This window comes from Acartia tonsa, chromosome 9, assembly GCF_053477335.1.
Source record: "Acartia tonsa isolate MP-2025a chromosome 9, ASM5347733v1, whole genome shotgun sequence".
NCBI classification, from domain to species: domain Eukaryota; kingdom Metazoa; phylum Arthropoda; class Copepoda; order Calanoida; family Acartiidae; genus Acartia; species Acartia tonsa.
The window spans coordinates 15,326,032-15,343,034 of NC_137268.1; the positions used below are offsets into that span (position 1 = coordinate 15,326,032).

A 17,003-nucleotide genomic window follows, 5' to 3' on the forward strand; every position below is an offset into this window, starting at 1 on the left:
CAATAGATACACCTAAATATTTACTTGGATTTCCTTGGTAAAACCTATTCAAAGTATTTGTTTAAATTTATGTTTAATTACATGAATTAAATAACCTTCAACTTGATCTTACAAAGAAGAAAGATAATCTTTTTTCTGAAGAAATATTGGCCTTAAAAAGCCTAGTCGAGCACCGAACCCCACCCTTATTTTGAATTTAATGGAAGATAACTTGGGTGGGGGTAGTTTGTTGATTGCTTGTTCATTAGTTAAGTCAGATTAGGTTGGGTTATATAGAGAACTGGATAGACCCGCTGGGTTAGGTAACCGCATGACAGGACCTGGCGTAGGGTTATGCCATTCTGCATGGATAAGGTATAGGGAAAAAAATTACCCACTCTTTTTTTCTATTAATGTCAAATACATGGGGGAGGAATTTCAGTGATTAATAGGCACTTTAAGGGTAAGCACCGAAATATTTATCTGATAATGTAATTAATTTTGTTTGTTATTGAACAAGGATGACAACATTGCGATTCAAATTACTAAAGAACTATTTAAGAATCTAAAGTGTACTTAAATAACATTTAAACAAGAATGACAACATCTATGTATATATAGTGAAGGTATGCCTAATTTTCTTTAGGTATCACTAACTTCCATATTTGAAACAAGTAAGACGCTTTGAGTTAAAGCCGAATTTTGAAGTTTTAGAATAGATGCTTTGCCTTAAAAATGTGTACATAAATATCGTCTTTGTTTTGATCCTAACTATTTACATAATGATGCATGTGAAGATAAGAAAGACGCCAGGACTAATATATCCATAAGTTGCGAATAACAAGATATCATTTTTATAAGAAATGTGCATGTAATATAGAATTGTTAATCATTTTGCCAACCGATTAAGTTCTCCATTTCAGAGTTGCACTAGGTTTCGCATAATTATTATATTTGAGTCTTGGAATAGTTTTAAGGTATTTTACTCGATTTTATGCTAGGGGCGCAGCAGTCAATACATACATATAAAGGTTATATATGCATTACTAGTTCAAGAGTAGCTTAGCAACTCTAAATATATATTTATAGTCACAATTGAGAAAATTGCAGTTTATAGTGAGCAGTGTCAAAATGAAGATAAAATTAACATTGTATTTAAGTTTGTTTTTACAAGGTAAGTTTTTTTCTATTTTTTAGTAGAGGAATTTCCTAATAATGAATTTAAGTTGTATGTCTGAATGTTTTATGCGAACATTAAAGGCAGGTAAATAATCTACTTTAATTAAAATTTTAACTTGTAACCTATATTGCTAAAATTTTACAATTAATTGAAAATAAGGGGGGTTGGTGTTTTTGACACCTTAAGATAATATGTGGTGCATGGTAGTCCGCAGGACACCACAGGTCATGCCTCGTAGGGTTAACCTGTTATAGGTGTAAATATAAAACATACCTCCCCTTCTTAATCTTACTTTCAATATATTTTAAAAATAAGGGCAATTGGAGTTTGTATTTGCTTGAGGTAAAGTACTAAATTTTGTTACTAAAACTGCATATTTATTCTTTTAATGGTAGGTGGTTTGAGTTCCTGGACCAACATTTGCCAAAACGGTTTTCATACACAAAATGACTGCTGTAAAATGGTAGGTTTTATAATTTTAGCAGCGTAGATTCTCTGCAAGCCTTTCAGTTCTTGTCTGTGAAAATGTTCATGTCTGTAACGCTTTATCTGGCTAACCACTGAACAGATTTAGTTGTCCTAATTAGAGAACCTATTATGAGTCGTTGGATAGTTTCTTGAGGGTAGGGTTGGGTAAAACCCGCAAGAAAATTTCTTCTGGAGATTTTTAAAAAATAACTGGTTGGGAGAACCGTTCCTACCTAAAGGCTATGTGTGTAGCCAATGGCCAATCTTATTATATACAGTAGTAAAGTTTTTGTCTGAAGCTTTTGATTTTAATAACTACTGAAATAATTTTGATCTTATTCTAAGGGAAGTTTCAAATGGTTCCCGGAGTAGTTTTAGGCTATTTATTTTTAGATTTTAGCCTTGAGATAGTTTTTCGCTATTTCTGACCTTTCCTTCTTAACCCTTAGATACTACGTGCGCATCCGCCAGTAATATATAAGATATGTATATAATTATTGCAGGACATAAATGGAGTAGACATGGGAATGGAGAGACATGAATATGAAGTTATGACAGATAAAAGGTAATTAGAATCCTTGATATTCTAAAATTCCACAATTTGTGGTAGACTAACTAAACATAAACTAAAATGGTTGAATTTTCTAATTCGTGTAATGTAATGTATGTACATATGTTTTCTGGTTCTGAAGTTCAAAATAAAGCAAATCACATATTGGTTGAATAACATATCAGATAGGAACTTTGTCAACCAATATGGTAAATACACAACCCAAATAACCTAGTTTATATATATATTAGACTTAAGCAAAGCATTTGATAAGTTGGTCGGTTGCTGTTTTAGTGCATAATTTTTTTAGTCCATGATAATTTGTTTATTATGGCCTGAAAAAATTTTCAACTCATTAAATCTTTTTGTGATTTTAAGCTGTTACACATGTTGTAACAAAAATCAACAACCATATTATATTTCTTGCTGCTCTATTAATGTAATATGCAAAGTATTGTTCTTGATTTAGGGATTATGATGATCAACGTAGTTCCTGTGTATTTCAATCCATAACAGATCCAGCACATAATTACCAGCTAGTAACTTTAGAATCAAGGTAAACAATAATAAAGATATTTCACATGTTCACTATATCTGACCAAAGCAATTATGATTTTTGTTTTTTGAGAAGGAAAAACTGTAGGTAATACTAAAGTCGTAATAAGTTTAAGCACACTTTTGTAAAAGCGAAGCTTTTCTATAATTATGGTCGGTCCGTCATTCCATACGTTCGTAACAGATAGCTTTTTTCGTTAATTTAGGCACATTAGAATTATCCTAAAGATTTCAAATTTTTCCATGATGATTCCTGTAGTAGTTTGGTACAATTTAGAAAGCGTAGCAACTCTATAATCGTTGCCAGAATTTTGTACGTCCATTTTAAACATGATGTTTTTTTTAACTTTTTCTAATAACAACTTTTCATATATAAGAATTATCCAATTGATCTGATTTTGTATTGATTCCTATTAAAATAAGGTACAATATTATAAGCGAAGCATATCTATAATCAAGTCATAAAAATGACAGTATGTCCTTAAACAGTAATCTGTATTTAAGAAGTTTTGCAACAAATTTTTCAATTTATATTTATATTCTGAATATTCAGTTCTGATACTTTACAAGAGTTAATATTCGTCCGTCAAACAGTTTCAGAGCTTTGCTTTTATGGATGTTGTTGCTCATAACAACGATATTAAATTAAAGGGTGGAAGGGGAGATATTGGAAAAAAAATGCAAAAAGATTTAGATTTGTCAAATTACTCCCCCCCCCCCCCCCTCCATAACACAAATTTACCTCCAAGATAGGTAACCCTAATTTTTTGAGGGTAGTATGATTATCCCTTCAGACTTTTTTTATTCACTCAATGTTTTTTATTGGTATAAACATATTCCTAGGCAAGACGGTGAAAATTAACATTTTATTCCTATTTGAGTATCTTATAATAATCGATATATAATTACTTTGGTGTTGCACCAGATTTGCAAAAAAAATAAAGTGATACTCAGTACTCACATCTAGCTAAAATAACAATACCCCCCCCCCCCCTCCATCCACCTTACCCCATCCACTACCTTCTACTAGAGGAATTAACTGACAAATAAATAAGGTCCAGTTAGCAACCTAAATTGACGACAAATTTTCCCTTGCCAGTATATCCACGAAGTCTATATCCAATATTATAACGGACAAGCGTCCATTGTACAGACGTAAGACTAATATACATAGAGTAGAGTCAATCCTTATAATAAAGCAAAAGGATGTTTGTCTATCTGTGTGTCTGTTTGTCTATCTGTACCGAAGGATCTCGCTAACCGCTGAACCGATCGGGTTCTCCTTAACATGGTAGCTTCTCATAGGTCCCGGGATAGTTTATAACTATTTCGTAGGAGGGTACCACCACCCTCCCAAGAGAAATCGGCCTAGAATAAGATTACGTTTTCTTTTAAAATCTAGAATAAGATATTGGGTTATCAAATTCGACTCCCCACTCCTTAAGTGCGTAGCCGCTAGTCCTTATAATAAAGTAGCATGATCTCTGATGGCTATGTGTCTGTATTGAAGGATAACGCTAAACGCTGAACCTATATGGTTCTCCTATACAATGTATGGCATCACCACCCAAGTAGAAATTGCAAAAAAAAAGACTGACCCCATCTAGTGGCCAAAAAATTACTTTATGGAAAACAGCGGATCTTCACATAGATTTTCAAAAATCATTTTACGTGTCCCTAGAGGCCTTTAGGGGCGTGGCGCTAGTTCAGTATAAATGAACTAATTATATTTTGTTTTTGTACTTGAGAAAGGAGTATACCTGTGTAATGAAATGGTTGCTAAAGGAGAAGGGAAACTTTGGACCATTTTATATTGGACTCAAAGCTGATTCCGCGGATTTTATGAAAAATTTCTTTGAATGGGAGTTTCCTATTAGTAAGTATCTTTTTTTAGATAGCTGGTCTACTCTATGAATATTAATAAGCCATAGGTGCTCTGAGAGAAGGGGTACAGGAGTTGACCCTTCTTTTTTTTTTAAATTTTAGCCTTAAATAAAATATTTTTTGTTGTGGGGAGTTTTTTCTGAGAGGTACACACCTTTCCTGGACCCATAAAAAGAATTGTAATGAAGAACCATTTGAGCTCAGCGAGATTATTGGCAACACACATACAAATATTCTGTTACTTTTAAACAGGATAAATAATAAAAAAAGGTTTCGTGATTTATATTTTTATTTAGTGATGAAATTGGAAATTTCGAGCATAAATAAAATGTTATCACGGAAATCAATCTAAATATTCCTAAACTTTCCTTAGTATAAAGCCTTTTTGGTTCTATCTTTCTAACTATTATAATAAGATTTTATTTCATGAGTATAAAAATTGGCACAACTTAATGTCAAACATGAATGAATTTCTATATTTTCTTATCTTTCTTCTAGTGTTTTGATGTCTTTAGAAATTTATACTTTTAGGTTATTGAACCCAAATTAACAAAAAAATAATAATAAGGAAGTGAAAACATGAAATAAGTCGGCAAAATTTGTAAGCCAACAAATGAAATAATGCGTTTCTCTGAAAGTGCCTTGTTTAGAACATTAACACCCCTAGAATTTCTAAAAAATATATTTGAAAAGGGGCAGTGGTAGTTTTTCGTTTGATTGTTTATTACTGCTGAACAGTGCATTCAGAGTTAAGGCCACCTTTAAGGATTAATATGCATAGAGAAAAACAATTCTTTTAAACATAAGGGAGAAGGCGTTCAAATCTCTATATGTACTATGAGTAAAAGCACCTTAATTCATTTGATAATAATTTTGTATATAGGACTTGAGGACAGTGTAATGTCGTACACAGCCTGGGCCCCAGCCGCCCCCAGAGGGGCTGGAGATTGTGTCTATAGTCAAGTTGGAGAGGTAAAAATATTATTAAAGTAGTAGGATATTTACCTATCTGTGCCTTAAGTTCTATAAAAAGAAAAGACCTCAAAACCAAGGCACAAGACAATTGGCGATAACTGATGAATATTAAAAATCACTCTTTCTTTAAATTACAATTATTGGTTGAACGTTTGACACTATCCAAAAAAACTGGCAAAAAAAATAGAGCCAGCGATAAATAATGTGTCATGAAACGTTTAAAGCTCTTTATCCTTCAAACCCTGATAAAATAGCAGGTCATATGAGGAGTAATATGTTTATGTAAATTTCAAATAATATGTGACCTCATTTTCACCATATCCTTACTGCTCTTTTAAAGCGACTTTGCAGTGTTATTTTTTACGACGCTATTAATTGATATTAAGAGACCCAATTAAAAGTCTGCACGAGGTCCTTGGGAAGGGGACATGTAGTTATTTAACCCCTTCCCCCTCTAGTGTTTTACTCTAATTATAAATCAATTTCTATTTTTTCAGACACTATCCACGAATGGTTTATGGTTTGATAACAAATGTACAGATCTTTTACCTTCTATTTGTGAACGATATCCTAAATAAATCTTATTTACTTATGTATATGTATTAATCTTTTAAAAAAATCTTAAAATATCTTAAAATCTTTTAAAATCTAAATAAAGCCCCTAGAGGCTAGGGGCGAAGCCGCTAGTATTTTATAAGAAAACACAGTGTGTTTCTACTTTATATCCCTATCTTAAATGTTTAAAACCATCCCATATTTTAGTACCAGAGTATTATTCCAGTAAGGAAGCGGGCAATGAGCCGTTTATTACACTAGTCCCTAAAGTTTTATAATTTCTTAACAACTTTTGTGCATCATCATTGGATATACACATCAATTTAACGACCATTGTCTTATCCCTTTAGATCTCTGATATAAATAACTTAGAAGCTACTCTATAATTCAGTATGTCCGCATATCCATCCGCAATGGGAAATTTCAATTACTCAGCATCTTTTTGAGATAGACGATAATTCTTTTATAAATATTCTGACAGTTTGTGGGTTAGGCAACATCAAACTTGATAAAGGTTTATCATTCTTATATCTACTATTTTTATCTATATCCTTCTTTCTGTTTCTTCTTTTCTGTTTTTTTTTATGACCATTGCTTAACTCACTTTGTGAATCCTTATTTCTATGCTTCGCTACTTTTGTATGTGGTCTTGTCATCCTTATCTTTATAGATTAGTTGAATTAGTCATACACTGACAGCTTTGACTCTAAGAGCATTTTAATAACGTTGCATGTGTAGCGCATTACAGATAAAAACAAACAAATGCTGTAAGGAAAATGGTAAAGTCTCTCCACAGATTATGACGTCATACGAAAGAATAGCCAAAGAGAGGCCAGTATACACTGTAATTGACCAATGCTAAAATTTATGCTGGCCTCTCATTGGTTATTCTATCGTATGACGTCATAATATGTGGTGAGACTTTTACCATCTTCACTGTAAGAACGCTCAGCTTTATAGAACATACTTTGCATGTAAAAAAAAAAAAGTCAATATTTTTCTACATTCTTCATTAAATTATTATTGTAAAACATTAAAACAGAAAGGTTAATATTATCTTACTTCTTTTTTCCAATTAATTCCACATTGTAACTTCATATCTGTCACCTAACAAAGCTTCTTATCAACTATTCCGAATTGAGCAAGGAACTTGCTTCTTTCATCCAATTCTTCAAAGTCTTGGCCTAAACAAAAGTTTTAGTAAATTAGTAAATACAGGATTCCAAAGAATAGAAGATATATTTACCGAATAGCTTTTGTTCGGATTAAAAAGAAATAATGGATAAAACATTAGAAAATTTTAAAAAATGAGGCGAAGTCTCAAACCCTAGATAGGTCAATCAGAAGATACAACAAACGCTAGACAGGCAAACACTAGATACAACAAACCCTAGAATACGCCAATACTAGAATATTCAATTTAGCGACAAACGATAGAAGTGACAAACGCTTGAATTTAAAATATTCAAAGATTTTTACATTTATAAATAGTTTGCCAACCACCTGCAACTGGCAAACCGTCGCAGCAGTGTTTACTTTGACAGCCTTAAGGCTATTGGGACCTCCGGCCGCTTAACCAAACTATGATATATGGCAAACTATGGATATAAAAGCAATCTGTATTGGACTGGTCCTAAATGTTGAAAAGCTTTGATTTTAAAAGAAATACTCACAGTCTTCATCTGTTTCTTCCATATTCTGTAATGAAAATATAAATTCAATAACAAAGAATTTAATAACTATTCAATTATTATTGGTAGCAACCTATGACAATTTCTATGAAATTAACCTTACTAATAAGAATTCAACAATCATGGTTTGAATTTTTACAAATCAAAATTAATCTTTAAAAAACTGCAATAAATTTGGGCAATTCATCAGAAATCAAATAAATAGAACATCAGCTTTGAAACTTTTAATTAGACCTCTGCAAATTATATTATCAACATTCACATCACTTAGTAGCATAGTTAAGTCAAATTTTCAATGTTTGTTTGAGTTTATGTATCAAAAAAAATTTTACGTGTCGCTTTTTGAACCTAGTAAAAGTGTCTGACTTTGATTATGATGTGAAAAAATTAGCCAATGAGAGGCCACTATAAATTTTACCTTTGGTCAATTACAGTGTATACTGGCCTCTCATTGGCTATTTTTTTTACGTCATAATCAGAGTTAGACTTTTACTAGGTTCCGTTTTTTTTATCAATTAATATTTTTCACAGATCTTAGCTAGCTGTGTTGTTTTTTTGTCTGATTTTCTAAATTGTTGTTGTTTTCAGAACGTCAAGGTATAAAAAGGTATCTAATAATTGACATATCTTTTGAAAAATATTGATTGGTGCATTATCTTTAAGATTATCTATGATATCCTTATAATAAAGTAACAGTATGTGTGTTTGTTTGTCTGTCTGTTTGTCTGTACCGAATGATCTCGGTAACCGCTGAACCGATTGGGTTCTCCTGAACAAGGTAGCTTCTCATAGGTACCGGGAAGGTTAATCACTATTTTGGGGGAGGATACCACCACCCTCCCAAGAGAAATCGCCCAAAAAAAAAATATCCCCCCCCCCCAAAAAAAAAATTTCTTTTTTTTTAACTAAAATTAAGAAAAAAAAATTTTACTTTTTCTTTTAAAATCTAAAATAATAAATTGGGTTATCAAATTTGACTCTCCCCTCCTCAAGTGCACCTAGAGGCCTCTAGGGGCGTAGCAGCTAGTGATATAAATATAGAAATACCTGTCCGTTGCCAAAAATTGAAGGCTTGTAAGATCTAGTTTCATATCCAGAACTTCTTCTTGGCCAAGAATCTAGACTTGAAGATCCACTTGGCACACGGCGATTTATTGGTCTATGTACTGGTACTCGGCGCAACAAAGAAAAGTTTACTGACAATAAAAGTACGAAAACCTTAAATATGATATTTTTATAATTATCCAAGCACAAAAATAAGATATTTTGGTACTGACAATAAAAGCCACGCAGAACAAGACAGGTAGACCACCATGAAAAAATCAAAAGTACTTTTTTTGGGGTGCGATGGGGGGGGGGGGGAGAGTTTTTACACATCATTAGTAGTAAGATTTCCCTTTAAGTGGCCTGTTATGTCAAATAGCCCCGCTGCTATTGAGCACAATCGACCTTGTTAAAGGATTTACTGAAAGAGTATATACATTCTTATGATTACTTACACAACATAGAGCTTTAAAATGCATGGTTCTTGCGTTGTAAGGTTGTATTCAAAACTTAAAGGACTTCAAAGAGTACAATCATTTTATAGCTCTTGTTACCCCTCCACCACTTCCCCTACCAGAGGGTCACTGGCACACGTGCACACGTACTAGTGTATATGGTTTAAACAAGGGTGACAACACTCATAAAAGCGAAGCTCTGAAACATTGGATAAACGAACATATACACTTGTAAAGTGTCAGAACTGGATAATCAGATATAAATGTTTAACAGTCGAAGCAAAATTATAAGTAAGTTTTTTGAGAGAAAAAAGTTAAAAATCAACATTTTTAAAATGGACGTAGGCACATTCTAGTAACAATTATAGAGTTGCTATGCTTTCTAAATCGTACTATTACAGGAATCAGTATGCAAAATTTGAAATCGGTAAGATTATTCTAACATGCCTAAATTAACGTAAAAAGCTATCCGTTCCACACGTACGGACGGACGGAACAATCCTAATTATAGGAAAGCTTTGCTTTTAACAATTATGGGGCCTTGTTGAAAGCAAAGCTTTACTATAATTAGGGTCAGTCCATCCGTCCGTCCGTACGTCTGTAACGGTTAGCTCTTTTCGTTAATCTAGGCATGTTAGAATTTTTATATCGATTTTAAACTTTGCATGATAAGTCCTATAACAGTTAAGTATCAATTAGAAAGTGTAGTAACTCTATAATCAAAAGTCCGTATGACCCTTTTAAACGTGATAATTTTTAACAACAGTTTTTGTATAATATAATCATTCAAATAAAATTATTCTATCGATTTCAAAATTTGCATGATGATTCACATGACAGATAGGTATACTTGTTACCATAAAGTCTTTACGTTCATCTCAAACAAGAGTTTTTAACATTTTTTGTATGATATGATTATCCTATTCTACAAGAGTTATTGTTCGTCGGTCCTTATTTCTGATTCTAGAACTTCGCTTTATGGGTGTTGTCATTCTTGTTTTTGAATATTTCATTTTAACAAAATCATGCTTAGCCAATATTTGAAATATATACATATATCGCAATTCTTAGTATTTTGTTTCAAAATTAAATAACAATTAACTATGAATTTTAAGTTAAATAAAAATCAATCCTTTTAATAAAGTAAAAGGATGTTTGTTTGTCTGTTTGATTGTCTGTACCGAAGGAACTCCCTAACCGCTGAGCCGATCGGGTTTTCCTTAACAGGCTAGCTTCTCATGGGTCCCTGGAAGGTTTATAACTATTTTGGGGGAGGGTACCACCATCATCCCTAAAGTAATCGAAAATTTCGAAAATGAATAAAATTTTAACCCCCATAAAAAAAAACATACTAACGTATTGGTTATTTTATATAAAAGTTATGATTATATTTTGAGCTGGGAGGAATCTTTTACCTAAATTATATTCTATAATTCATTTTCTATGTATTCATAAAATATTTATTTCATCATTGTTCATATTTTCCAAAATGTCTAGCGCGCCTTCTCAAGTAAAAACAGTATTTTGAGGCAGTGAAAATTCTTCCACTTTTTCTTGGTGCGTCTAGACAACCACTGAGGCAAATAATAGTGTTGGTTTCATGAGAAAAAACCTTAGATATTAGAATATTGATATAGATCTAAGCAGGCAATAATTGTTTTGTGTTGAGATGCTATTTGGTGTTCCTGGAAACTGGCATCAAAATTTGTCTGTAAAACACAGCTAGGAAATTGCTGATGGTTGGAAAAACCACTCTACAATATTTTGAAATATTCAGTTTTGTAACTATCACGTGTAGGAAAGTGTTTCTGTAACAGGTGAAGGTATAATGTGAAAGTTAAGCGTAGGAATTTAGAAATAAGGCACAACCAGTCATCATCCATATAGCCTTAATCCTGCCCGGAGTAAAGCTGAACATTCCTAAATATTGTGGAACAGCTATTTACAAGATCTTAGAGGACATAATTATGGATACAACTTACTCCTTTACTATGTAACCAGTGAATGCGCCCCTAAAGGCCTCTATGGACTAGTGAGGGAAGGAGGTGGTAGAAGTTAACCCCCTAATTATGATATTCTTTTAGGAATGCTCTTATTTTTTAGAGGCTATATCTCTTCGGAGGGTTGTGGTACCCTCACCCGAAATAATAATTGACCTTATATGAATCCTTATTGTAAATCCAAAAGATCTAAAGTAAAGATGTATATACAGACAACTACCTCCCTTCATTTTTCTGCTTCTAAATTATTATCTTCTTCTTGGCTGTGCTGATATAAGCAACACCATTGGTTGATTTTCAATGACCCAATAGAAAGGTTGCACAAGGCGGTTGCGATAGGGAGATACAGATACTTTCTCCCTCTAGTGTTTTACTCAAATGTAAAGCCATAAAGAACCAAATCGATTCAGCGGTTAGCGAGATTTTTTTGCTTTACACAGACACAGACTAAATGACAAACATCCTGTTACTTTTGCATAATGGATCATTGTTAAAAAAAAGTTTCCCTTTTTTCATGATTTATGAGAAATATTTTGTATGATTTATTTACTATGCCTAGCTATTATGATAATTGCAGGCAAAAATACAGCGGGAAATGAGAGTTCGAAATCAACCCCTTCAAATATTTGAAACAAAAGTGTGACGTCAATGGGATAAAACTGGTTGGATTATTCATAACTACAGTGTAAAGATGCGAAAAAAGATAATAAAATATCAAATACTCGTAAACGTGAATTTTGATTGATAGAGAAATTTTTTTTGTGTGTTTCCCCTTCTAAATATTAATTTTGGAATATAATGGAGTTAAAGTCATATTTTGGTTCCTGCATCCCTTAGGAACCTTTTTTTAGTTAAAAACCTTATTCCACTTTTTATATTCTTTTATAATTTAAGATAGTAGACAATTTCATTTTAGATTAGTCGGCGGCGAACTTTCTCAAAACAAATCAAAATAACCATTTCTTTAAATAAATTCCTACCAAAAAAAGTTTAACTTGGAAACACTTTTGGATTAATGGATATTTTCTATCTATAATGTAGCTTCGCTTTTATATTTCTTATTGTGGCTACGCCTTTAGTTGCCTCTAGGGGAACATTGGGGAAGAGTGTATCGGTCCACCCTCAACTTAAAATTTCAATTTTAATAAGCATAAAGCACCATTAGCTATATTCCCTGAAGAGTGGAACCCAATTGGCTCAGCGGTTAAGATTCACTAGGACATTCAATTACACACATAGTTCTACTTTGTATTATAGATATCTTTTTTGCTGCTTAGCTCTGAGAGAGTTTAAATTAATTGGCTTTGCTGCTACTGTTTAGTTTTTATCTAAATTATAAGGCATTGCTCTCTAAAAAAATGTATCTCCATTTTTATTTTTAAAGTATTTCTTTACTTAAAGTTTAAACTCATACTTATACGTTTAAAATCCAACTGGACACTTGAATACAACTTATTATGACCATACAAATTTTAGATATCAAATCTAGTTCTACCTTTTAATCAAAGCAAAGTTTTCCCCTGCGGATGGTTTTTAAAAGTACCACCCTTCTTATACAAAGTTTTTGCATAAGTTTTATTACATTTAGATATAGGACTTTGTTTTGATTACATGTAATAATAAAAGGACTTTAATACTTATAGTTTATGCTTCTAAACGTTAGGCTTTTATAACAACGTTTTCAACTTGATAATCTTTAAGCGTTTTAAAAAGTAAAAACTGTTATTTTCCTATTCACTGAATTTTTATAACATTGATTACTAGGATAATTAGGCACAAAAAAAGCAAAGAATATATTTTAAAAAATATGTAATGCGTTTATATTTCATGTTTATTTATATTTGTTTTTGTCCATTTTGTTTGTTATTTCTTTTATTAAGAATGTTGTCATCCTTGTTGAAAATTTTTTTTAATTAAACAAATAGAAATAACAAAAAAATATATCAAGACAGTTCGTTTATTCTACTTGTTGATTCAAACTTTTTTGTTTTTATTTTCCCTTAACTTAAAACGTATATTATTATATATTATTTACTGTATTTGTAAAGAAACTTTGTTTTGGACTCTAGTAATAATCATTTTAATATGCTTAAGTCAATGTATTACTATTATCTTTAAAACTAGCGGCACGCTCTCAGGGGCCTCTAGGGGCACTTGAGATTTGGGAAGGGATCGCCTTCTCCCCATTTTAATTAACAGTGGAGGCTAAAGGCAATTTTTCTTGGGTGGGTGGTAGTAACCCTCCTCAAAATAGGTATAACCTTCTCAGGAACTATGAGAAGTTACATTTTAAAGGAGAACCTTTTTGGATCAGCGGTTAACAAGACTCTACAGTCAAAAACTAAATTTATAGATGGTGTGATTGTTTTGTTTATAGGAGTGGATTTTTTGTTATTGTTTGGCTGTGGCATTCCCTGTTTTTCTACTGACTAAACCAAGTGTAAATATAATAAATCAGAAGAAGATAGCACATTGCCAATTTAACCCTTAACAGGCGGGCCCCCTGCTGCACCTGTTCAACGCCCCCCTTATTATCTCAGCTGCTATTAGAGCCAAATGGTTAAAAAAAATTGCATGTCCCCTGTTTAATAATGAATTTCCGACTATAAGTGAGTCAAAGACAATTTTCGCTTCAATCACCCTTTTATTTAGCAACCTTTATTTTTAGGTCCTTTTTACTTAAAAATATCAAAAAAATGTCATTTTATTATTTTTGAAGCTAGAAAAACAATTTAAAAAAAAAATGTTTATCTTTATGTAAATTTTATACTAGAAATCTAAAACCATAAATTTCGGTGGCCGCAGCTGAACTTGGCCGGAAAACGGCGGCGGATCTTTATGAATTTTTAATAAGTTGTGTATAAAGAAAAGCTGAAGTTAAAATTTTAAAGTCTCTAAGTCAAAAATTGTGGTCAGAGGAGGCTTTTGAAGATTTCTGGAGACCTGGAGGATATCGGTTTACTATTTATATTTATATTTTGGTATTTTGGTAAGATAAAACCTTTGTTTAAGTCAAATCTTTTAATCTTTATCTGTTGGACCCTGCCAGGTTTGCTGGAATCCTGTGCCCGCCAGGATGGAGATATTAAAAAAAGTTATGTGTCATCCCCATGTTTAAAAATTCATTCAGTTACAGCCCTCTATCCTTCACACACAGAAAATGAGATAAAGAAAATCGGAGGGGGGGGGGGCGTTGAACTATATAAATATTATTCCAGTATAACATCGTATCATAGACAATTTTCCACGAATATTAAATACAAATCACAAATTCGGTCCCTGGAGGCTAACAAAACTGGTTTCTTATAAGTTTTCATTCTAACATCCGCGAAATCTTTCTATTATAACGATGCGATAAATAACTATAATACGTCAGAAAAAAAAAGAAAGCTGTTTTCAAGGGAAGAACTACATATCCTAATTTTATAGAAGCTTAACTTTTTCAAATTATTGATCAATCAAACCAAATACTTATATTGGTATCTCTTTCATGTATGTACAGAACAATCGATATATTATTACTTGGATATTGCACCAGATTTTCATTTACTTTAAAAAGTGATGATCGTAACTGGCTACATTAACGATACCACCAAACCACCCCTTTACCCCAGCTCTCCTACTGAATGAACTTACTAAGCAATATATGAGGTCCATATTAGCAAGCTAAATTGACGACTAATTTTCCCCCTTTGTCAATATATCCACGTATATCCTATATCCATTGTATGTACCATAGTAAGCAAATTGCGTATACACACAGGGATTTAGGGATACGACAATTGACAATAAAATAATCTTCCCCTGTATTACTTTAAACGAGGGAAGAAAGTGTTTAGCTTAATTCGAATATCATTGTCCTATCTGTCTCTCTCGATCAGAGATCTTAAGGAATATGGCTGATAACGTGATTATAAAACTTAAGGTAACACTGGAATATACTATTCATTGTCCTCTCCCTCCCTGTGTTGCTGCAGTATGGTATAAGCTTTCTATTTTAAAACCACCCCTTATATTTTGTTATGTTTTATCTATTCCCTTTCAAATAGTAACGAAACTACCCTATATCATGTTAGGAATAACAAGAATATTAAATGTTCTATAAATACTTATGTAAATCTTTTTTAAACAAGGATGACAACATCCATAAAAGCGAAGCACTGAAACGGTAGGACAAACGGACATTAACACTTGTATAGTATCTGAACTGAAAAATCGGAACATAAATGTATAAATGTCGAATCAAAATTGTAGGTAAATTTGTTGAAAAACTGCTTAAAAACAGGATAATGTTTATGGACATACTTACATTTTTGGACTTGATTATAGAGTTGCTTCGCTTATAATATTGTTCTTTATTGTCCCAGGAATCAATATACCAAAAATCAGATCAAACGGATAATTAAAACACTTGAAAATGTGTTGTTAAAAAAAGTAGAAAAATCAACATGTTTAAAATGGGCGTACGGACATTCTGGTAATGATTATAGAGTTGCTACGCTTTCTAAATCGTACCCAACTACTACAGGAATCATCATGCAAAGTTTGAAATCGATAGGACAATTCTAACATGCCTAAATTAACGAATAAAAGCTATCTATCTCGGACGGACGGACGTACGGACGGACGTACGGACGGACGGACGGACCGACCCTAATTATAGAAAAGCTTCGCTTTTAAAAAGTATTCCTGTTCTAATTATTGTAATGTGTTGTGTACTAATCAGTAGTCCCACAGGGTTAGTACTCCCCATACTGGTTCAGCATAGGAATAATTACCTTATTTTCAATTTTAAAAAAAAAAGCTGTATTAGTGTTCATGCAGCAGGCACCTTTTATGAAAACACCAATAGTTATTTTTAAAACTTTTTGGTATGTAATTTCAATAACCTATATAAAACTTTCCTAAAATGGAGAAGTCAATCGGTTCAGTTGTTAGCAAAATACTACGTTACTACTTTATATAATTTGATGATTGGAATATATTATATATCTGTGTTCTGAACTAAACCAAACGTGGAATAAAAAGCATAAAATTCCCTTGATAAATATCTATAAAACATGGAGAGTGTTTATTCAATGCGTCCATTAAGTTCATAAGTAGCACAGCAATTTATATTTCCTGTCAATTGATTTATTCATTTAAGGAAAACTGTATATACTTCTCGGGATGGTTTTAAGCTGTTTTACCAAAAAGAATTATATTTTATTGCCTTTCTTACCCTAAGTACTTTGAACGTAGCCACTATTTTACATAAAACATAACAATACACTGCAGTACAGTGTTTATAAGACAAAATCAATTTCTAAATGACAATGATAGCTACAGAAATATGTGCTTAATTGTGTGTGTGGAGAGAGAGAACAAGCCTAAACTAAGTAACTGTATTTATAACTAAAACTTACAATACCTAGTTAGATAGAAGCTGCGTTTGACGAAAAAAAGTGTCGTTATTACAAAATTTAGATTGTTTATGTGCACGTATAGACGTGAACCAAATAACATATTATGTATTACCATTCAGTTGGTTATAGGAAAGCAATGTTATATCATATTGAATATCCTTATATGATTATAACAGGGTGTGGGTGTGTGTGTGTGGGTATGTGGGGTATCTTTAGCGAAGAATCTCACTAATTGCTGAACCAATTTTGTTCTCCTTTGCAA

The 17,003-nt window shown here is 32.3% G+C and overlaps 1 protein-coding gene and 1 long non-coding RNA gene across 2 annotated transcripts; one reads left to right on the top strand and one right to left on the bottom strand.

The window, feature by feature from the left end:
* The first annotated feature begins 991 nt into the window (after window positions 1–991).
* Window positions 992–6,184, top strand: LOC145328303 (uncharacterized). Its single transcript, XM_080171930.1, has 7 exons — window positions 992–1,153; window positions 1,555–1,622; window positions 2,131–2,192; window positions 2,647–2,733; window positions 4,481–4,608; window positions 5,500–5,588; window positions 6,089–6,184. The coding sequence occupies exons 1-7, from the start codon at window positions 1,111–1,113 to the stop codon at window positions 6,167–6,169; spliced, it is 558 nt and encodes a 185-aa protein (XP_080028056.1). The 5' UTR covers window positions 992–1,110; the 3' UTR covers window positions 6,170–6,184.
* A 953-nt stretch (window positions 6,185–7,137) lies between these two features.
* Window positions 7,138–9,430, bottom strand: LOC145328304 (uncharacterized). Its single transcript, XR_013882417.1, has 4 exons — window positions 9,337–9,430; window positions 8,885–9,055; window positions 7,820–7,844; window positions 7,138–7,330 (listed from the first exon to the last, which is right to left on the bottom strand). It is a non-coding gene; the product is annotated as an uncharacterized LOC145328304 (long non-coding RNA).
* Between the last annotated feature and the right edge of the window lie 7,573 nt (window positions 9,431–17,003).